We start from the raw sequence: 23,800 nt of genomic DNA on the forward strand, positions 1-23,800 counted from the left end.
GAGCATGTGTGAAACATGACACCATTGTATTGTCTGAATTCTAAGAGAGTGGGTGGGGACATACAATTGTGAGCCATGAAAGGGTAACCCTGCATACATTTTTCAGCAAGAGCCTTATGCTACCCATTTACCAAGTTCCATCAACTGAATGGCTTGTAGAGCATCAGCTAGGAATTGGTGTATGGTGTTAGTCTCTATAAAATGTTGGGCTGGAATGATAAAATATGGGGGTTCTGTTCTCTGTATTATGGCACTCTCATGATATCTAGAGAAGGAATCTGCCTTTCTTTTTTTTGTACCTGGACAGACGGTCACTACAAAATCGTATTCTGAGGAAAAAATTTGGCAAAGGGTCAAGGCTCTGTCTGACTTCAGAAACTATAGGTTGCAGTGATCAGTGTATACAGTTACTGGATTTCAGGACCCAACAAATAGCGCCAGCCATTCTTTAAATGCTAGGTGGATAGCCAAAAGTTCTTTCTCTGCTATTGTATAGTTAACCTCTGCTGCTTTAAACCTCTTTGAAAGCTCCTGGGGCATTGCAGAGGGTAAAGGGCATTACCCAGTATTCATACAGATTGAATCTGGTGTGGAAAGCAGTCTTCCACTCCTCTCCCTCTCTACCAGATGATATGCCCCCTGAGATCCAATCTGGTATAGACTGTTGTTGATCTCACCTGATCCCAGAGACTGAGATGAGTGGAAGCTGTAAAGATTTTTAATGGTTATCGCATTCAATGCTCTGTAGTCTTTGCATGTACCTAACTCCCCATTGGCCTTCGGGATGAAAAACAGGGGAGAGGCTGCAGGAAATTTGGAAGGATGTATGAATCCATTCTCTAAATACTTGTCGATATACTCCCTTAAATGCTGATTCTCCTTCTCCATGAGAGGAAGGTATACGACTGCAAGGTATTTTGGCTCCAGGAACCAGTTCTGTCTGTCAGTCTTAGGACCAATGGGTTGACAGTGTTTCTCCGCTACTCTGGCCAAACACGTGTAAATAGGCAGAATACTGTTTGGGCTGGACTGTTTATTTTTCTGCTTCTGTTGCTGTCGCATGATGCAAGTGTGTGTTCACCGACTCAGACTCCTGTGATTGAATACAAACTTCACAACAAAAGGTTGAATTGAACTCTATGCTTTAATGATTCCAAAGATTCTTGATTATGTACTTGATGGTCCATGCAATTTCATGTCACCAATTTACTCCATTTTGTAATAGGGCCTGAGGATAACATGGTCCTATCCACCGCCCTAACCATCTCTGGTTTGTTCTCACCGAGAGTTGTTAACTGTCATAGATTCAGTAAAATTTCCTGTAGCTCCAGAATGTATCATTGCCTCCCCCTGCTGTATTCCTTGCACTGGGATCTCAATGTCTGTCTTGAGTATTAAATGTTGGACCACACTCTGTAAAGTGTTGGCAACACTTTGTCCCATGATACCTTGTGATACTTTAATTTCTGCGGCAGGATTGCTTGTTTTCTGAACCCTTACTCTTAGTAGAGTTAGGCTGTGTAGGGCACTCTCAAATATACTTTCTCAACACAATATAAGCACAAGCTGTTCTTATGGCAATTCTCTCTTTTTTCCTTGGACAATGATCCAAGCACCCCACCGATTTCCATTGGTTCTGCATTGTCCTCAACTGGGCTGGATTTTGTATTGAATTTTTTGGTTTCTGTCTTCTTCCTTTCTACTTTACGCTCTGTCAATCTATGATCTAAGCTTAAGGTCAGATTAATAAGGTCGGAACAACCTGTGCCAAGATGTCTTTCATTTCCTCTTTCAGCCCTCTGTATTAGAGAGCAGCTCTTTTCTCTTTAGACTACCCTGTTTCTGCCACCAAACGATCAAAATGTGTTGAGTAAGTAACAAAATCTTTGTTGCTCTGCCGTAGATTTAATAGTTCTCGGTCAGCTGACTGCGTAACAGTTCGACGGTCAAACACATTCTCAAACTCTATTTTGAAACTGGACCTGTGGTATAACAAGGTTTTGTCCTCATTGACTAAAGGTGTAGCCCAGGCTGCTGCATCCCCTCCCACGTAAGATATAAAAAAGGCTGCTCATGATTGAGGCCTTACCCTGAAGTGCATTTGAACTTGTTTAAGGAGAACCTGAACCTTATCAGGATCCCCGAAGAACCTCTCAGGAAGAGCTAAAGGAACTGAGGAAGGGACTGTTACTACCACAGTGGGTGGGATAGGAGTACTCTCATTCCGTCTCACTGATGTTAATGGAATAGGGTTGGCATCTATTCTATTTTGTAAATTATCCACTCTAGCCACTGGTGTGGAAGATTCTGCTCGGTATGACATGATCTCACCCATCAACTTGGCTATCATGACATATAAATCATATAATGAGGCCATGCTAGTTCCCAGGAGAATCATATATTTGTGTGTCTACTATTCTGTCACACCCTGAGATCCTCAGGAACAGTACCCCCCAGAGACCCACCTTCAAGCAGCTCTGACTCTGGTTATACAGTAACAGAGGATAGGAGTGGCTAGATGGGGAAAGGGAAATAGGGAAGATACGCCAGCGAAGGAGACCTACAAAACAAAAATCAACCGACCAAAACTTGTATTAGATCAAGCTCAAGTAAAACACTTTTCAGCAGTCATGCAATCAATGTAAATTGTGTGGCATTAAATGAGTGAGAATGTATTTCTTAATTCTTGTAGCTGCATAGATTAGCAATACTCACACAACACCCTTGGAAACACTTCAATTAGCAAGGGTGAATAAACAAGTACATATTTCAGTCTGGGTTGTCTGATTAATACAAACTTATGCATGTATTGTAAACACTGGTACAGACTTTACATGAACTGAAATCAAATGGCTACACAAACTGGACTTAGGACTCAGCCCAACTCATAGTGCCACTAGACTTAGACTTAACCTCAGCCCGAACTCAAATAATGCACACACGTTGATGTAAATATGGCACTATCAAATCCCCTTCAAAGGAGCAACAAAATGAATGGAATGACCCAGCTGAATAGAACAAGAGTCAGGAGAAGCCTGCACGACGAAGCACAGTCCGCCCAGAGTGCTAGGTGAAAGTGAGATTGAATTGAATATAGGGAAGTCTCCCCGCACACAACGCGCTGCTCGGAGAGAGAGCATAATGTCCTCGGAAAAGCAAGCAGCCCCTGCACTGCAAGAACGTTTCAAACCGTAACTCCTTCCTCCTCTATCAACCACTGCAAAAACAGGTGTGGTTCTGAACAGCAATACGAGAACTCCAAAGGATTAAAAAAACACGGTCACATTGCAAAGATCCTGCGTACCTTCGACTTTTTTTGTACAGGCAAGATGCTCCTAGTCTCCCTGTCAGTAATCTGCTCCGATGTTCTAGATAATTGCGATGGCCATCTTACAGTGGAGCTCACACATAATACTGGGTATGGCCACCATTCACCCAACATCTCCATCACCGATGGAACCCTGAAGCATGGGTTTTAGCTCATAATGATGACACTCTTCACATCATCGGGAGCACACAATAGGCACAGACTCTGCAACTCCTGACCATATTGGTTTGAATATTTCGTTAGATACTATTTAAAGAATTCTCATGACCTTAGTCGATTAAACCAGTTGACTAATTAAATAGTACTTGAGGGAACTACAATGAATTAGGACTTCTACAAAAAATGTGTGTTTCGGATAAGGGAAAGCAGACTGAGTATTTGATCCCCAGGAAATACCAATCAACCTATTTCTGATATGCTAGGGATACCACCTTTATATTGGTTGAATGGACGAGTCTTGTTTGTTTTCCATTTGCGTGCACCGCTGATGGAGATGCAAGCGTTTGCTTGCCTGTGCATGTTTAGTATTACCTTGTCTTTGTGTTTTACTTGGGGGCACTATACTGTCAAACGGCCTTTGTCTTCTGTGCCTCAGATCAGAGGCAAGTGTATCGTGCTGGAGCCAATGTCACAATTGTGGATGATTTTGAAAAGTCAAGGTGCAGATGACTATTTCTTATTTGGTGTTAATCTAGCTAAGCGGTGCTTAATATGTGCACTCATTTCCCTTCTCTGGCAGGAGAAGAACTGCAGCCATGAAGTGACTGTCGTGCTCTTTTCCAGAACGTTCTATGATGCCAAATCCATTGGTAAGGCATTTTTTTCAATACCAGTCCTTACGGTCCAATCTCCCTTTCCACTACGCTGTCTGTCTGTACAGGTACTCTATCATCCACCCACTCAGTCTCTTCTCACCTACTCAACCTTAATTCCCTCTTGCGTCAACCACCTTTCTCCATCATTTACCCCCACACTCTTCATTTGTCTTGCTGTGCCCCATTTTTTCTCCTCTTTTACTCCCTTTGATTCTTTTGCTGTCATATGTTGTCCTTTTCCCTTTTCATCGCCTGTTCCGAACATAGTAACTCCGTTGCTATGTACGTATCTGTCCACTACATGCACCGCACTCTTTCATATATGCCTCACTCACTTCCTCTGCCTTGTACGTTATTCCCTTACCTATCTTTGTCTTACTGTTTTTCCCATCTCTCTAATGTGTGCGGTTTCTTCAGCACTGTACGTCAAATAAACTTTTTTGTTCTCCCACAAACATTAAAAAAATGTATATTACTCTCAGTATATCAGTATACACTCCATACATGTAATGCACTGCTTTTTAAATGCTCGTTAAAGCTGTTCAGTAGACCTATTTTAAACTCCTTTGTGCCTTACTGTGCATTTGCTTGCCTACTGTCTTTATATATGTCCACATTTATATGCATATCACTTTTGTATATTCTTTGAATTTCGGCCCTTGAACAGTCTTCAAACTCGGAATTGAGGGCGGTTGCAAGACTTGTGGGGTTGAGGTAGATAATCTGAATAGGATGTTTTAAATTGGGTCCTCAAACCCGAGTTTGAGGACAGTATGATCACTTCTGGTTCACAGTTCCAGTCATGGAGATTCTTGAATTCTGTGATAAATTATATAATATATCTCTCTCTTGGGGAGGTTTTCCCCTTGGCCAGGGGATATGGTCCCTGCACTTTGTTAGTTCATCCATGTCAGTTTCTTTTGCAGGACACAGGGACTGAGTCCTTAGTCACACATCGAAAGGCTTCTGGTCCTCATACCGAGCTTTGGGTGCATTGACCTGAAATGGACGAAGGGAATAAATGCTCCCTCATCCGATGACCTTTTTTTTTAATTGGGTCATCAAACCTGGGTTTAAGGATAGTGGAGTACTTAAATGACCACAATATCTGTACATTTAAACTCTTTGATGCTCATTCACTACATTGTTAGCACTGTAATATCTCAAAAACTACTGAACGGATCTACACCTAAACATAAGAATGCACATTGAGTGAAGCTCTTCTTTCATGAAAAGCAAATCCGTTCATCAGTTTTTGCTGTTGCAGACAGCAACATTTCCTATTGGAACTTGAATGGGAAAAGCTTGTTTTCTTTAACCTCTTAAACTTGTTTCCCCTGCACAAATCTGGACAACATGTATTTGTGGTTTTGTTTAGTGCTTAATAAGCCTAAAGAGTGTTTGAGCACTTTGCAGAGCTTGTGTTTTGAGAGATTAACAAACGGAAAATAATACAGTTATTGACAGTCTGCAAAGTATAGTAATCTCAAGAATTTACAGCATTTATAACCGCATTGTCAAAGCCAAATGTTCTATGTTTAACATGCTAATGCATGAAGTGATCGCACTTTAGAGCAAGAAATACATGTGGGAGCCAGCTTTAGTTGTAAAGTAGTGCCTCATGCAGTTCATGGCAAGTACTCCAGTGGAGGTGGAAAGTTACACTCAAACGGCCAATAGCATTAGGTGAGAGATGAGTATTCAGCTGCGCAGAGCCTAGTTATGATTGTCAGAATCTGAGACCATTGTCTGAAAGATTCTTTGCAAAGGAAGCTAACGGTGAAAAACGGTGGATAAAGCAGGTCTTCAAAGATTTTAAGTGTGGTGGCAGTCACTCTGGTGTTGAAGTGAAGATGAACGTTTATGATTGAAGGTGTTGGAATAATAGCCACTTCAACCCTCAGCAGAAACCTCACATCTATTTGTGCCTCAGTTGTCGTTGCTCCAAACTGGATATCACCCTACTGTGAGATGCATCACTATACCCAAAGGATGTGTTAGGAGAACAGCTTGGAGAGGAGACATGAAAGAAGAATCACTCAAAGTCAAATAATTCTTTATTTCGACAATTAGTCATAAAAGACAACACAGTAAAAACAATAAAAACAACATTTCATACTTGTTACATCCATTGTTCACAGTTTACAGGGAAAATTCATTAATTAATCTATCCAATCGTTGCTATGTACAGGGTGTTCCAACACTACCATTTAAGAAAATAAATACTGTGTAAATATAAAATCCATTAAAATTTTAGTACCATTTTTACTTATCATACATTTTTTGGGTTTCAGGGCCAGATTAAAATAGTGCAGACTACAGTAATTTCAATTTATTCCTGCGTATTGACCACATCCATTTTAAAAAATTTGCAAGTGCAATTACCATGCTATCAGTGCAATCTGTTTAACAATTCTTAGTGCCGCAGTGCCACTTTGGATGCCTTTCTGTATGCAAATTGGTCTGATCCATTTATGGCGCGGGGCTTTATATGCTGGACATATAAACAAAACATGAGCTAGACTTTCAGATTGGGCTACACAAAAAGGACACAAATGGTGATCTTTGTTACTTGACCATTTGCTAATAAATGTATTGATAGGAAGGGTTCCCACCCTGTATTGATGGAAAAGTTTCCTATCATTTGGGATGGTGATGAGGTCCCAATATCGCTCGTAAGCAGGAGTGTGTTTTTGTTCCAGAAAGGCCCTAGTGAGTGATGGATCAGTATGTTTCTGAAACTCCCTCTGGGTTATGTACGCCCAGTACAACTCTTTTAAGGTTTTTTGAGAGGGAAAAATATTTTCTGAAGGGTTTTCCCATAGTTCCATCATTCCTAAGGCTTTGAAAAGCGACTTGACCTGTCTGAACCATAGTATTTTACCCCCCGAATCCATATTTCTTGGTTTCGAGAAGCGCTAAAGCATAATGGGAAAGTTCGGGTGTAACCCATAGCCTCCTCCAATATGCGATAGGTCTAAAGCTAGATATGTCCTGTATTTTCCGACATCCCAGATCCATGTACAGAGGTACCAATGGTGTAGATTGCGGGAGCCTTGTTAGGCACCGCAAAAATTTGTTTTGTGCATTAGTCAAGGCTGTGACGTCGGAAACCCCCCACAGTTCAGCCCCATACAGCATTGAGGCCCTAACTTTTGTGTCGTATATTTTAAGGGCTGGGGCTATTGGTTGTGACTCCAAATCGGTTAGGAAAATCCACATCCCATGTCTGCTTTAGTTGTATAAAAGTGAGACCTGCTGACCCACTTGTGGTTCCATTCCCAAGTTCTCACTGACTAAACAAGCATTTGCAATGCAATAGGTCTCGCATTAGGAAAGTTTGAGCTATTGGTATTGTAAATGACCCATTTTTTATTTATGTGTTGGTTTTGAAAATAGCGAAATTAATAGCTTTGTCATTTACAATGCCAATAGTTTTAACTTTTGCAAATGTGACACCGATAGCATTTGTAATGCAATATGTGTTGCATTTACGTGACTTAGATGTATTGATATTACAAATAACAATGGCTTTTAATTTTTTAAAATAATTAATACTTAAAAGTTATTGTAATTTATAATGGCAATAGCTTAAACTTTTGTAAATAACTTTTGTAAACATTATGTTCAGTGTATTTTATTGTGACGAAAATCCAAGAACAGAAGTGAAATATTAACATCTTTTTGTGACATTTGTAATAAAGCTTGAAACATAGAGAGGACATATTTGAACCTGATGCTTGTGAATGCCTGATGCTTGTGGACGTCTGATGCTTCTGGATGCTTGTGTATGCCTGATGCTTGTGTATGTCTGATGCTTGTGGACGTCTGATGCTTCTGGATGCTTGTGTATGCCTGATGCTTGTGTATGTCTGATGCTTGTGGACGTCTGATGCTTCTGGATGCTTGTGGATGCCTGATGCTTGTGTATGTCTGATGCTTGTGGACGTCTGATGCTTCTGGATGCTTGTGGATTCCTGATGCTTGTGTAGGTCTGATGCTTGTGGACGTCTGATGCTTCTGGACGTCTGATGCTTCTGGATGCTTGTGGACGTCTGATGCTTCTGGATGCTTGTGGATGCCTGATGCTTGTGTATGTCTGATGCTTGTGGACGTCTGATGCTTCTGGATGCTTGTGGACGTCTGATGCTTCTGGATGCTTGTGGATGCCTGATGCTTGTGTATGTCTGATGCTTGTGGACGTCTGATGCTTCTGGATGCTTGTGGATTCCTGATGCTTGTGGACGTCTGATGCTTCTGGATGCTTGTGGACGTCTGATGCTTCTGGATGCTTGTGGATTCCTGATGCTTGTGTATGTCTGATGCTTGTGGACGTCTGATGCTTCTGGATGCTTGTGGACGTCTGATGCTTCTGGATGCTTGTGGATGCCTGATGCTTGTGTATGTCTGATGCTTGTGGACGTCTGATGCTTCTGGATGCTTGTGGATGCCTGATGCTTGTGTATGTCTGATGCTTGTGGACGTCTGATGCTTGTGGATGCTTGTGGATGCCTGATGCTTCTGGATGCTTGTGGATGCCTGATGCTTGTGTATGTCTGATGCTTGTGGACGTCTGATGCTTCTGGATGCTTGTGGACGTCTGATGCTTCTGGATGCTTGTGTATGTCTGATGCTTGTGGACGTCTGATGCTTTTGGATGTCTGATGCCTGATGCTTGTGGATGTCTGTTGCTTGTGGATGCTTGGGGACGTTTGATGCTTCTGGATGTTTGTTGACGTCTGATGCTTCTGGATGTCTGATGCCTGATGCTTGTGGATGTCTGTTGCTTGTGGATGTCTGTTGCTTGTGGATGTCTGTTACTTGTGGATGTCTGACGCTTGTGGATGTCTGACGCTTGTGCATGTCTGACGCTTGTGCATGTCTGATGTTTGTGGATGTCTGATGTTTGTGGATGTCTGACGTTTGTGGATGTCTGACGCTTGTGGATGTCTGACGCTTGTGGATGTCTGACAATTGTGGGTGTCTGACGCTTGTTCATGTCTGACGCTTGTTCATGTCTGACGCTTGTGCATGTCTGATGTTTGTGGATGTCTGATGTTTGTGGATGTCTGACGTTTGTGGATGTCTGACGCTTGTGGATGTCTGACGCGTGTGCATGTCTGATGTTTGTGGATGTCTGACGCTTGTGGATGTCTGTTGCTTGTGGATGTCTGACGCTTGTGGATGTCTGACGCTTGTGCTTGTCTGATGTCTGATGTTTGTGGATGTCTGACGTTTGTGGATGTCTGATGTTTGTGGATGTCTGATGTTTGTGGATGTCTGACGCTTGTGCATGTCTGACGCTTGTGCATGTCTGACGCGTGTGCATGTCTGATGTCTGATGTTTGTGGATGTCTGACGTTTGTGGATGTCTGATGCTTGTGCATGTCTGATGTCTGATGTTTGTGGATGTCTGTTGCTTGTGGATGTCTGTTGCTTGTGGATGTCTGTTGCTTGTGGATGTCTGTTGCTTGTGGACGTCTGATGCTCTGGATGTTTATGGATGTGTGACGCTTGTGGATGTGTGACGCTTGTGGATGTCTGACGCTTGTGGATGTCTGACGCTTGTGGATGTCTGACGCTTGTGGATGTTTGACGCTTGTGGATGTCTGACGCTTGTGGATGTCTGACGCTTGTGGATGTCTGTTGCTTGTGGATGTCTGTTGCTTGTGGATGTCTGTTGCTTGTGGATGTATGTTGCTTGTGCATGTCTGATGTTTGTGCATGTCTGACGTTTGTGGATGCCTGACGCTTGTGGATGCCTGACGCTTGTGGATGCCTGACGCTTGTGGACGCCTGACGCTTGTGGATGTCTGACGCTTGTGGATGTCTGACGCTTGTGGATGTCTGACGCTTGTGGATGTCTGACGCTTGTGGATGTCTGACGCTTGTGGATGTCTGACGCTTGTGGATGTCTGACGCTTGTGGATGTCTGACGCTTGTGGATGTCTGATGTCTGATGTATGTCTGATGCTTGTGCATGTCTGACGTTTGTGGATGTCTGATGTGTGTGGATGTCTGATGTGTGTGGATGTCTGATGTTTGTGGATGTCTGACGCTTGTGGATGTCTGACGCTTGTGGATGTCTGACGCTTGTGGATGTCTGACGCTTGTGGATGTCTGACGCATGTGGATGTCTGACGCTTGTGGATGTCTGATGCTTGTGCATGTCTGACGTTTGTGGATGTCTGATGCTTGTGGATGTCTGATGTCTGATGTTTGTGGATGTCTGATGTTTGTGGATGTCTGACGCTTGTGCATGTCTGACGCCTGATGTTTGTGGATGTCTGACGCTTGTGGATGTCTGACGCTTGTGGATGTCTGACGCTTGTGGATGTCTGACGCTTGTGGACGTCTGACGCTTGTGGACGCCTGATGTTTGTGGATGTCCGACGCTTGTGGATGTCCGACGCTTGTGGATGTCTGACGCTTGTGGATGTCTGACGCTTGTGGATGTCTGACGCTTGTGGATGTCTGACGCTTGTGGATGTCTGATGCTTGTGGATGTCTGATGCTTGTGGACGTCTGATGCTTTTGGATGTCTGATGCCTGATGCTTGTGGATGTCTGTTGCTTGTGGATGCTTGGGGACGTTTGATGCTTCTGGATGTTTGTTGACGTCTGATGCTTCTGGATGTCTGATGCCTGATGCTTGTGGATGTCTGTTGCTTGTGGATGTCTGTTGCTTGTGGATGTCTGTTACTTGTGGATGTCCGACGCTTGTGGATGTCTGACGCTTGTGGATGTCTGACGCTTGTGCATGTCTGACGCTTGTGCATGTCTGATGTTTGTGCATGTCTGACGCTTGTGCATGTCTGACGTTTGTGGATGTCTGACGCTTGTGGATGTCTGACGCTTGTGGATGTCTGACGCTTGTGGATGTCTGACGCTTGTGGGTGTCTGACGCTTGTGCATGTCTGACGCTTGTGCATGTCTGACGCTTGTGCATGTCTGACGCGTGTGCATGTCTGACGCGTGTGCATGTCTGATGTTTGGATGTCTGACGCTTGTGGATGTCTGTTGCTTGTGGATGTCTGACGCTTGTGGATGTCTGACGCTTGTGCATGTCTGATGTCTGATGTTTGTGGATGTCTGACGTTTGTGGATGTCTGCCGTTTGTGGATGTCTGATGTTTGTGGATGTCTGACGCTTGTGCATGTCTGACGCTTGTGCATGTCTGACGCTTGTGGATGTCTGACGCTTGTGCATGTCTGATGTCTGATGTTTGTGGATGTCTGACGTTTGTGGATGTCTGATGCTTGTGCATGTCTGATGTCTGATGTTTGTGGATGTCTGTTGCTTGTGGATGTCTGTTGCTTGTGGATGTCTGTTGCTTGTGGACGTCTGATGCTCTGGATGTTTATGGATGTGTGACGCTTGTGGATGTGTGACGCTTGTGGATGTCTGACGCTTGTGGATGTCTGACGCTTGTGGATGTCTGACGCTTGTGGATGTCTGACGCTTGTGGATGTCTGACGCTTGTGGATGTCTGTTGCTTGTGGATGTCTGTTGCTTGTGGATGTCTGTTGCTTGCGGATGTCTGTAGCTTGTGGATGTATGTTGCTTGTGCATGTTTGATGTTTGTGCATGTCTGATGTTTGTGCATGTCTGATGTTTGTGGATGTCTGACGTTTGTGGATGCCTGATGCTTGTGGATGCCTGATGCTTGTGGACGCCTGACGCTTGTGGATGTCTGACGCTTGTGGATGTCTGACGCTTGTGGATGTCTGACGCTTGTGGATGTCTGACGCTTGTGGATGTCTGACGCTTGTGGATGTCTGATGTCTGATGTATGTCTGATGCTTGTGCATGTCTGACGTTTGTGGATGTCTGACGTTTGTGGATGTCTGATGTTTGTGGATGTCTGATGTTTGTGGATGTCTGACGCTTGTGGATGTCTGACGCTTGTGGATGTCTGACGCTTGTGGATGTCTGACGCTTGTGGATGTCTGATGCTTGTGGATGTCTGATGTCTGATGTTTGTGGATGTCTGATGTTTGTGGATGTCTGACGCTTGTGCATGTCTGACGCCTGATGTTTGTGGATGTCTGACGCTTGTGGATGTCTGACGCTTGTGGATGTCTGACACTTGTGGATGTCTGACGCTTGTGGATGTCTGACGCTTGTGGACGTCTGACGCTTGTGGACGCCTGATGTTTGTGGATGTCCGACGCTTGTGGATGTCTGACGCTTGTGGATGTCTGACGCTTGTGGATGTCTGACGCTTGTGCATGTCTGATGTCTGATGTTTGTGGATGCCTGATGTTTGTGGATGTCTGACGTTTGTGGATGTCTGATGTTTGTGGATGTCTGACGCTTGTGCATGTCTGACGCTTGTGCATGTCTGACGCGTGTGCATGTCTGATGTCTGATGTTTGTGGATGTCTGACGTTTGTGGATGTCTGATGCTTGTGCATGTCTGATGTCTGATGTTTGTGGATGTCTGTTGCTTGTGGATGTCTGTTGCTTGTGGATGTCTGTTGCTTGTGAACGTCTGATGCTCTGGATGTTTATGGATGTGTGACGCTTGTGGATGTGTGACGCTTGTGGATGTCTGACGCTTGTGGATGTCTGACGGTTGTGGATGTCTGACGCTTGTGGATGTCTGACGCTTGTGGATGTCTGTTGCTTGTGGATGTCTGTTGCTTGTGGATGTCTGTTGCTTGTGGATGTATGTTGCTTGTGCATGTCTGATGTTTGTGCATGTCTGATGTTTGTGGATGTCTGACGTTTGTGGATGCCTGACGCTTGTGGATGCCTGACGCTTGTGGACGCCTGACGCTTGTGGATGTCTGACGCTTGTGGATGTCTGACGCTTGTGTGGATGTCTGACGCTTGTGGATGTCTGACGCTTGTGGATGTCTGACGCTTGTGGATGTCTGACGCTTGTGGATGTCTGATGTCTTATGTATGTCTGATGCTTGTGCATGTCTGACGTTTGTGGATGTCTGATGTGTGTGGATGTCTGATGTTTGTGGATGTCTGATGTTTGTGGATGTCTGACGCTTGTGGATGTCTGACGCTTGTGGATGTCTGACGCTTGTGGATGTCTGATGCTTGTGGATGTCTGATGTCTGATGTTTGTGGATGTCTGATGTTTGTGGATGTCTGACGCTTGTGGATGTCTGATGCTTGTGCATGTCTGACGTTTGTGGATGTCTGATGTTTGTGGATGTCTGACGCTTGTGGATGTCTGACGCTTGTGGATGTCTGACGCTTGTGGATGTCTGATGCTTGTGCATGTCTGACGTTTGTGGATGTCTGACGTTTGTGGATGTCTGACACTTGTGGATGTCTGACGCTTGTGGATGTCTGATGCTTGTGGATGTCTGATGTCTGATGTTTGTGGATGTCTGATGTTTGTGGATGTCTGACGCTTGTGCATGTCTGACGCCTGATGTTTGTGGATGTCTGACGCTTGTGGATGTCTGACGCTTGTGGATGTCTGACGCTTGTGGATGTCTGACGCTTGTGGATGTCTGACGCTTGTGGATGTCTGACGCTTGTGGACGTCTGACGCTTGTGGACGCCTGATGTTTGTGGATGTCTGACGCTTGTGGATGTCTGACGCTTGTGGATGTCTGACGCTTGTGGATGTCTGACGCTTGTGGATGTCTGACGCTTGTGGATGTCTGACGCTTGTGGACGCCTGATGCCTGTGCATGTCTGATGCCTGATGCTTGTGGATGTCTGATGTTTGTGCATGTCTGATGTTTGTGGATGACTGACGCTTGTGGACGCCTGACGCTTGTGGACGTCTGACGCTTGTGGACGTCTGACGCTTGTGGACGTCTGATGCTTCTAGATGCTTGTGGACGTCTGATGCTCTGGATGTTTGTGGATGTCTGATGCTTGTGGATGTCTGATGCTTGTGGATGTCTGTTGCTTGTGGATGTCTGTTGCTTGTGGATGTCTGTTGCTTGTGGATGTCTGTTGCTTGTGGATGTCTGTTGCTTGTGCATGTCTGATGTTTGTGCATGTCTGACGTTTGTGCATGTCTGACGTTTGTGGATGTCTGACGTTTGTGGATGCCTGACGCTTGTGGATGCCTGACGCTTGTGGATGCCTGACGCTTGTGGATGCCTGACGCTTGTGGACGCCTGACGCTTGTGCATGTCTGATGCCTGATGCTTGTGGATGTCTGATGTTTGTGGATGTCTGACGCTTGTGGATGTCTGACGCTTGTGGATGTCTGACGCTTGTGGATGTCTGACGCTTGTGGATGTCTGATGCTTGTGCATGTCTGACGTTTGTGGATGTCTGACGCTTGTGGATGTCTGACGCTTGTGGATGTCTGACGCTTGTGGATGTCTGATGTCTGATGTTTGTGGATGTCTGATGTTTGTGGATGTCTGACGCTTGTGCATGTCTGACGCCTGATGCTTGTGGATGTCTGACGCTTGTGGATGTCTGACGCTTGTGGATGTCTGACGCTTGTGGATGTCTGACGCTTGTGGATGTCTGACGCTTGTGGATGTCTGACGCTTGTGGATGTCTGACGCTTGTGGATGTCTGACGCTTGTGGATGTCTGAAGCTTGTGGACGCCTGACGTTTGTGGATGTCTGACGCTTGTGGATGTCTGACGCTTGTGGATGTCTGATGTTTGTGGATGTCTGACGTTTGTGGATGCCTGACGCTTGTGGATGCCTGACGCTTGTGGACGCCTGACGCTTGTGCATGTCTGATGCCTGATGCTTGTGGATGTCTGATGTTTGTGCATGTCTGATGTTTGTGGATGCCTGACGCTTGTGGACGCCTAACGCTTGTGGACGTCTGGCGCTTGTGGACGTCTGACGCTTGTGGACGTCTGATGCTTCTAGATGCTTGTGGACGTCTGATGCTCTGGATGTTTGTGGATGTCTGATGCTTGTGGATGTCTGATGCTTGTGGATGTCTGTTGCTTGTGGCTGTTGCTTGTGGATGTCTGTTGCTTGTGGATGTCTGTTGCTTGTGGATGTCTGTTGCTTGTGCATGTCTGTTGCTTGTGCATGTCTGACGTTTGTGGATGTCTGACGTTTGTGGATGTCTGACGTTTGTGGATGCCTGACGCTTGTGGATGCCTGACGCTTGTGGACGCCTGACGCTTGTGCATGTCTGATGCCTGATGCTTGTGGATGTCTGATGTTTGTGCATGTCTGTTGCTTGTGGATATCTGTTGCTTGTGGATGTCTGTTGCTTGTGGATCTCTGTTGCTTGTGGATGTCTGTTGCTTGTGGATGTCTGTTGCTTGTGGATGTCTGTTGTTTGTGGATGTCTGTTGCTTGTGGACATCTGTTGCTTGTGGACGTCTGATGCTCTGGATGTTTATGGATGTGTGACGCTTGTGGATGTCTGACGCTTGTGGATGTCTGACGCTTGTGGATGTCTGACGCTTGTGGATGTCTGACGCTTGTGGATGTCTGACGCTTGTGGATGTCTGACGCTTGTGGATGTCTGACGCTTGTGGATGTCTGACGCTTGTGGATGTCTGACGCTTGTGGGTGTCTGACGCTTGTGGATGTCTGACGCTTGTGGATGTCTGACGCTTGTGGAAGTCTGAGGCTTGTGGATGTCTGATGCTTTTGGATGTCTGTTGCTTGTGGATGTCTGTTGCTTGTGGATGTCTGTTGCTTGTGGATGTCTGTTGCTTGTGGGTGTTGGACGCTTGTGAATGCTTGACACTTGTGGATGTCTGATGCTTGTGGATGTCTGATGCTTGTGGATGTCTGATGTTTGTGCATGTCTGATGTCTGTTTGTGCATGTCTGATGTCTGATGTTTGTGCATGTCTGATGTCTTAATGCTTTTTTTAATAGCGCTAACCTCTACCGGAGTTATGAAAACGCCGCAATGGCCAATCATGCTGGTACCCGATTCACTGTCACTCATGTCATGCCATCAGAGAGTAGGGAGTGAGGAGTAGAGAGTGATTAGTAGAGAGTGATTTGTAGAGTAGTAGAGAGTGAGTAGTAGAGTAGTAGAGAGTACACAGTAGAGAGTAGTAGAACGTGAGTAGTAGAGTGAGTAGAGAGCAGTAGAAAGTGAGTAGTAGAGAGTGAGTAGTAGAGAGTAGTAGAGAATGAGTAGAGTTCAGTAGTAGAGAGTGAGTAGTAGAGAGTTAGTAGTGAGTAGTAGAGAGTGAGTAGTAGAGGGTGAGTAGTAGAGAGTGAGTAGTAGATAGTAGAAAGTGAGTAGTAGAGAGTAGTAGTGAGTATAGTGAGTAGTAGAGAGTGAGTAGTAGAGCAGTAGAGGGTGAGTAGTAGAGAGTGAGTAGTAGGGAATGAGTAGAGAGTAGAGTAGTAGAGAGTGATTGCAGAGTGAGTAGCGAGTGAGTAATAGAGTTGTTGAGGTTGAGTGGAGAGTAGTAAAGAGTGATTAGAGTGTGAGTAGTAGTGAGTAGTAGAGAGTGAGTAATAGAAAGTGAGTAGTAGAGTAGTAGAGTGAGTAGTAGACAGTGAGTAGTAGAGAGCAGTAGATGAGTAGAGAGTAGAGTAGTAGAGAGTGAGTAGAGTAGTAGAGTGAGTAGTAGAGTGAGTAGTAGAGTGAGTAGTAGAGAGTGAGTAGTAGAGAGTTAGTAGTAGAGAGGAGTAGAGAGTAGTAGAGTGTAGTAGCGAGTGAGTAGTAGAGAATGAGTAGAGAGTAGAGTAGTAGAGAGTGAGTAGAGTAGTAGAGTGAGTAGTAGAGTGAGTAGTAGAGAGTGAGTAGTAGAGAGTGAGTAGTAGAGAGGAGTAGAGAGCAGTAGAGAGCGAGTAGTAGTGTGTAGTAGCGAGTGAGTAGTAGAGAATGAGTAGAGAGTAGAGTAGTAGAGTGATTAGAGAGTGAAGTAGAGAGTAGAGGAGAGTGAGTAGAGAAGTGAGTAGTAGAGTAGTAGGGTGAGTAGTATAGAGTGGTTAGAGTGAGTAGTAGAGAGTAGTAGAGTGATTAGAGAGTGAGTAGTAGAGATTCAGTAGAGAGTAGTACAGTAGTAGAGCATAGTAGAGTGAGTAGTAGAGTGAGTAGTAGCAATAGAGTGAGTAGTAGAGTAGTAGAGTGAGTAGAGTGAGTAGTAGGGAGTAGTGTAGAGTGAGTAGTAGAGTGAGTAGTAGAGTGAGTAGTAGAGACTGAGTAATAAGAGTAGTAGAGAGTGAGTAGTAGTGAGTAGTAGAGAATGCGTAGAAATTAGTAGAGTGTGACTCTTCTTCTAAGCGTAGATTTGTACACAATATAATTGTGTAGGTTTCCCACAAGTGATCACAACTGCATTAAATACGTCAAGTTTGGAACAAATGTGTACAGAAACATGACAAAAGATATGGCCAAGGAAATGCCCATTAACATGGAAAAAGTTCAAAGAATATATCATTGAAATCCAGGGGAGGTTTCAATCTGGTACCCTGAATAGAGCAGTGATACAGCAAATCACAACCTTGGCAAGAGGCTGTTCACACTTTCAGCTGTTTAGGATTTAAAACACACCCCTATATGCATTGGGGCCGTAAGTATTTGTGGCTAGTCTTAGAAAAGTTAAATTTTCTCTCCTCAACCTCCTTAGCATAAAGATTGTCTGCTTCCTAAAGGAATCCTGTGCCCCCCAAAAGCAGCTGAAGCTGCAGAGAGAGCCATTTGTGTGCAAAGAATCGAAGGCATTGGAACGGAAGGCATGTGCCATGCAAATACCGATAGAACAATATAATATTAAAAAAAAACAAAAGCGGCTCAAAATAAGATAAAATAAATTATAAACTACTACCACTGCGTGAGAACCTGAGGTGGGAGCAGGGTAAATGCCCCCGGCCTGCCTTTAGCTAATGCTGCAGGATCCAAGCTGTGAATCACAGGGAACAGATGAAAGAGATGACGCCACGGGGTGGCCTTCCTCGTCCCATAGGCTCGGCTTAACCTAAAACTGACCTCGGATTTAGATATGTTGGTGACATAAACCAGAATGCCATCAGCTTAGATTCTTGAGCAGAAGATGTAAGCATTGCCACATTTTCAAACACTCATTAAGGGTGCAGTAGGCCACAGAAAGGTTTCAGGGGGCAACTGTGTGGGAGGTAGTGACGCACTGCTACAGATCACGACCGCAATGCCCCCTTCATTTCAGAAAACACCCTGACATCGAGCAGCCAGAACGTACACTCTCTTTAATGGCACTGATGTCAAAGGCCAGCTGCCAACCGGCCGCATAATCAAAGAATGGGAACATCTTTCAGTCAACAAATCTCCAGTGGCTAAAATCCATACCCTATAATCTGAGGTTGATACAAATTACAAAGGCTTCTCGGTAAATAGTGCTTTACGCTCACAGAAACTGAGCTTCTACAACATATTTTGTTTTGCCTCTTGGGATCTGATCTGGCAGATGTGGAAACGCTTAGAATGGAAATGCAATCATTACAACTTTATTGCACTTTAAAAATGGATTTTGAGGCGTCCACCGGTGCAGAATGAACACGAGTGCAACGGGCAAGCTGAGCTAAAACAACTTTTCATGCAAACACCGCTCCCCCCAGAAGACCCCCGCGCTATCCATTCGTAGGCACAGTCACCCTGTACCACCGGACTCACGCTCCTGCGAAGAATGTGAAATATTCTTCGAGCCGAGATAACTCTTTGCCGGATAAAATCTGAGTGTGTCGGGCCGAGGTGCCAGTCTGCGGCTCCCGGAGGACCTGGAAGTGTCCGGCAGGTACAGTGGAGCCAGCGGGACTGTGCCTGGGAGGAGGCAATCTGGAGGCCGGGGCGGCCAGGGGCCCAACTCCACAGGGAGCGGTGATCTAGCCCCATCCACCAGATAGCGTGGGTTTCCAAAGCCTCACAAAACACACACCTATATTCACATTCCCAAAGCCTCACAAACCCCATACATCTGCACATACACATTCACACACACAAGCTCACCCGCATACACACCAGCAATATAAACGTACTTTTACAACAAAATGCCCACACACAATCCAAAAAAACAACGTTGTACACCCAGGTGCACACTCTACAATTTGGCCATCGCACGCCAAACTGCACAGGAAGTACACTGCCCGAGGCAAACACATACCAGACACATACGCAAACCACGGTCGTACATAAAAAATGCACCGCACACACATGCATCCTCAAACACAGACAAACGAGCACAGATACACAACAGACTACCCATGTCAAACAAGGAAACACAAGCGTTCACGCATGCACACATGAACACAAAATCACCACACGCAGGGCGGCTCTATTAAACGCTTCCCCAGCTCTGCGGTGTCGGAGACGAGCTTCGTTGGGGGCCTCAGCCCCGGCTCTACATCTGCTTCGGATTTGAGATGTGATGGGCGCAGCTCAGCACACCAAGCTTGTGTCTGGAGCTCACCTCAGTGTGCCACTGCGGCGGATTCCAGTCAGGTTCAGGTCTGATGTCAGCAGGCAGACACTAACTCGTCTTTAGTGGCGATCGGGGTTTCGGGGCGCTTGGGTCACTCACTGCCTGCTTCATGTAATAAAAATAAAGTCCCACAAGTAAAATGCAAAGAACGTGTCAATAAATAAATCGCATCTCAAATGAACCATTACCAGGCTAGATTTCAGGTTTAGAGACTCCTGTTCTATGCGCTCGCCATGACGTAGACTGTTGTCTTTTTTGTGCCATCCCATTTGGACTTGCTGGTCTGCCTTCCGTGTGTGCGTCGCTAAGGATTCTTGTCTTTATGGGGCCATAAATATAAAACTGTGCCACGTCGGGCACCCCCAAGCCAGACCCAGATCCTGGCGGCCTTGTCTGATCACTTAATTGCGAGGCATCGGACGCCCTCGTGTAAACATACAGAGCGAGGCAGCCGCCAATATCCTGTAATACACACCCACCTCCAGGCAGGGCGATAAGGCGCGGGAAACTACAAAGCCTGAGCGGATATGGGCCTGGCGGGGCCAGACACGAGTGGTGATGGGAGGGGGAGAAGCACAGGAGAAAAGGAGAAGGAGGGGGAAAGGACACCAGACGGGAAGGGATAAGAGACGATGAGGGAAGAAGAAAGATCGCGGCTCAGCTGCTTCGCCAGAGAGACAGGAGATTGGGAACGCGCGCGGCCGGCTCCGATCGCTTTCCTGAGCGTGCGCGTGACAGTCTCCTGTCTCCTGGGAAGCAGACACGGCAACTATAGTATCGCGCATGCGCCTGCGAAGCCATATGCATCGCAGGCGCGAGACCTAAAAAAGGAGCGCTCCCCATATTACTCTCAGCACTTCTGAGTAGATTGATAGCTAGCATCCTAGAGCTGAGGGGATATCACCTGTAGTTTGACCTAGAAGGAAGAGCTGTTTGTCTGACCTGAAGCGCCTGACAGCTAAACTTCCTGCTGAGAGAGGGATGGAATGCACCAACCCTGTAGGAGATTTTGAAATCCAGAAGTAGCTTTCCCTGGAGCTGAGAGTCCATCCACCCAGAGAGACTCAGGAGAACGATCTGCGGACTCCCAGATTGGAGAGCAGTCTTTCCCACTTAACTACCTGCACTGTGGAACAGCTCTGAAATTGTGCCCTAGTGTACTGTGCTGCTGCAACCCTAAAGCAGTATACAAGTTGTGTGTGCTGATGCAGACTTCCAAAGTTCTGCTCAAGCCCCAGCCCGGAGCCTGAGTGAACTAGGCCGCTGTGATGACTGACTGGTTCCGAGTGGATTGCACCACTAACCCAGCACCTTGGCATGAGCCATACAGTCTGCAGCAGGGTGTCTTGATGCTTTCCTGTGCTCTCCAACTCCAGAACTCCGCACTCAACTCACATGAAGCCCAACTCAGCACCCTTTATTAAGGCACACTTACAATGTGACATATTATCGCTATCGCTATCTCTTTGTTACCGTACATGTCTAAGGTGGCGGAGAAAACCGTGAACATCCAGCTGATGGAGTTCGTGGAGGAGGCCAGCCTCCTACATGATTCCCAGTTTGGATTCCGGCCACGCCACTCTACCGAGTCGGCGCTACTCATGGCGGTTGAGACCATCCGCCAGGGAGTGGACGAGGGCCAGACCATGGCCCTGATCCTCCTGGACCTTAGCGCAGCATTCGACACTGTAGCTCATACCACCTTGCTACAGTGTCTGAATGATGGTGGGATATCAGGGGCTGCACTAAAATGGATCCAGTCTTTTCTGATAGGTAGAGGCTTTCAGGTCAGACAGGGAGACTGCTACTCAAGGGAGATTAGTTTGGCTCAGGGCGTACCGCAGGGCTCATCCCTGAGCCCAACCTTATTCAATCTGTACGTCTCCCCGGTGGCAGCCATTGTTCAAAGCTATGGGTTGCACATAGTGTCTTATGCCGACGACACGCAGCTTGTCATCTCCCTTTCGCGCGCGCCCAGTCTTGCTGCGGACAGCTTCAGAGCCTGCATGCAGGAGTTGGCTACCTGGATGTCTTCCAACTGCCTGAGGCTGAACGGCAGCAAGACGGAGGTGCTCGTGGTGGGGGGGGGGGACTTGTCGGTGTGGTCATCGGCATGGTGGCCATCCTGCCTGGGGGAGACTTCTACACCCTGCCAGGAAGCTAGAAACCTTGGGGTATGGCTGGATGCGGACCTAACATTCGGACCTCAGATAGGCCGAGTGTTGGGGGTATGCTTCGGTGTCCTGAAAAGCCTACGGAAAGTTCTCGATCTACTTCCCATGGCAGCTCGGAAGACGCTGGTACATGCCCTCGTAACATCACGATTAGATTATGGCAACCTGCTCTATCTGGGGGCAACGGGCAAGGTCATCAGCCGTCTTCAAGTGCTGCAAAATGCAGCGGCTCGTCTGGTCTTGAGGCTTCCGAAGAGATCGCCTTCAAAGACTGCCCTCCAAGCACTCCACTGGCTTCCAGTAAAAAGTAGGGTTAACTTTAAGGCTCTTTGCACATGCCACCGCATTTTGTGCAGGAAGGCACCTGCACCTTTACAGGACCTGGTTACTCGGTATGAGCCTCCGCGCGCCCTGTGCTTTTCTGGCTCAGGGCTACTGAAGGTCCCCAAAGTGAAAAAAGCACATATGGGGGGTAGGTCCTTCAGGTACTTGGTTGCCAAGAGCTGGAATGGTCTGCCAAAGGAACAGCGTCTGGAGCTCTCTGAGCCCAGATTCAGGAAGAAACTTAAAACATATCTGTACACCCGGTAGGTTGGGTCTGCTGCCGGTTAGGGTGACTCTGCCACCACCACTCACCATAGCGCGGGGACACGCCGGTGCGCGTAACCAGGCTCTTTATAAATTTCCCGTATTATTATTATTATTATTAAAAAGCCTGTACCACAGCATTGTTTCTGTATGAGCCATCATTTTATTTTGTCACATGATTCGGCTTCCAAATAAACATAAAAGAAATACTACAATGTGATTACAATTCACACGTCCATGTGCATAAACACATTATTTTATCATTTTGTTTAGTTCATTCAATTTTGTGTATGTTTATAATATTCACGTTATATATACAATTATATTTCACAGTGAATAAAACCAACAAATGTGATTCAGTTGAGTAGGAGTCACTAACAAGCAGCTAGGTCTTGTACCTAACCCACCATTGGTGGCCAACCCCACTAGGCACAGTAGGTGGCCCACAGAGCTTGGCCTTTGGCCAGTGGTTGTGTTTTTTTAAATCTAGATTCTGGATTCACAGACCCTGGACAAGGTTCTGTTTTAGGTACTGCAAACCCAAGGCAAACTTCTCTGAGCCATACCTCCTCTCCTGGGGTCTACTGTTTTGAACCTATGACCAAGAACCTAGTATGATGAAGCATGGATTGGTGAAGCTTGCTCTGGTAGTCCTGTACTGTGGCATGAACTATGCCCTGTCCGTGTCCTCGAATGATGGCCACAAAATAAATCTTTCTCTTGCAGCCAGCTAATGAAGCGTTTGGATCTGTGGTTCCAATATTGGAACTGCCCATCCAAAAGAGGCAACGTCAGAAAAAGAATCCCTCGTCCAACTGCAATCTCCTACTTCCCCCTACCGGCGCTACGGACGTTCAATCCTTGACTGACCACTATCTCAACGCTATGACCTCAATAATTAATGAGGCTGCACCTATGCAGCTAAAAAGAGTCTCCACTAAAATCTCCAATCCATGGTACGACGGGAGTCTCAATGAGGATAGACGAGCCATGCGAATGGCAGAGCGCACCTGGAGATCAGCTCCCTCTGCACTGCACCTAAAAACACTGAAGAAAAAGAGAAACGCCTACTTCAGGAAAATAAAACGCTCAAAATCAGATTTCTTCAGCCTCCAGCTCGACCAAGCAAAAAACCGTCTGAGAAAACTGTTTGAGCTAATCAGATCACAATCCAAGGAACAACCCCAACCACTCAGCACTATGCGCGAAGCACCCTCCTGTGAAGACTTCTCCGCTTTCTTTATCCAAAAAACTGACAACATAAAGAGCGATCTCCTCATTGACGCAAGCCTCTACTCCAAACCCCACTGCATAACACCCACTGAACCAAAAAACAATGCTACATGGTCATCCTTTGGCACCTACTCTGAAGAAGAAATTGGCAAACTGCTCAGCACCTTGAAACCACCCAATCACCTCACGGACCCCCTTCCTGCTAACGCTGTAAAAGACTTTACCCCTTTGCTCCTCCCACTCTGGACTAAAATTATCAACAGCTCACTTCAACAAGGAACCATCCCTGACTCCCTCAAAGTTGGACAAGTCACCCCTTTACTAAAGAA

At 46.1% G+C, this 23,800-nt stretch overlaps 1 protein-coding gene across 13 annotated transcripts in view; it reads left to right on the plus strand.

Moving 5' to 3' along the window:
• The window catches only part of DEPDC5 (DEP domain containing 5, GATOR1 subcomplex subunit), a 578,923-nt gene that overhangs the window by 135,531 nt on the left and 419,592 nt on the right, over positions 1–23,800 (plus strand). For all 13 annotated transcript variants that reach the window (XM_078667736.1, XM_078667740.1, XM_078667744.1 and 10 more), the window contains exon 11: positions 4,068–4,137. In XM_078667736.1, coding sequence (XP_078523862.1) covers positions 4,068–4,137 — 70 coding nt within the window. The remainder of the gene's footprint in view (positions 1–4,067; positions 4,138–23,800) is intronic.

Source organism: Lissotriton helveticus, chromosome 11 (genome assembly GCF_964261635.1).
Source record: "Lissotriton helveticus chromosome 11, aLisHel1.1, whole genome shotgun sequence".
Lineage (NCBI taxonomy): Eukaryota > Metazoa > Chordata > Amphibia > Caudata > Salamandridae > Lissotriton > Lissotriton helveticus.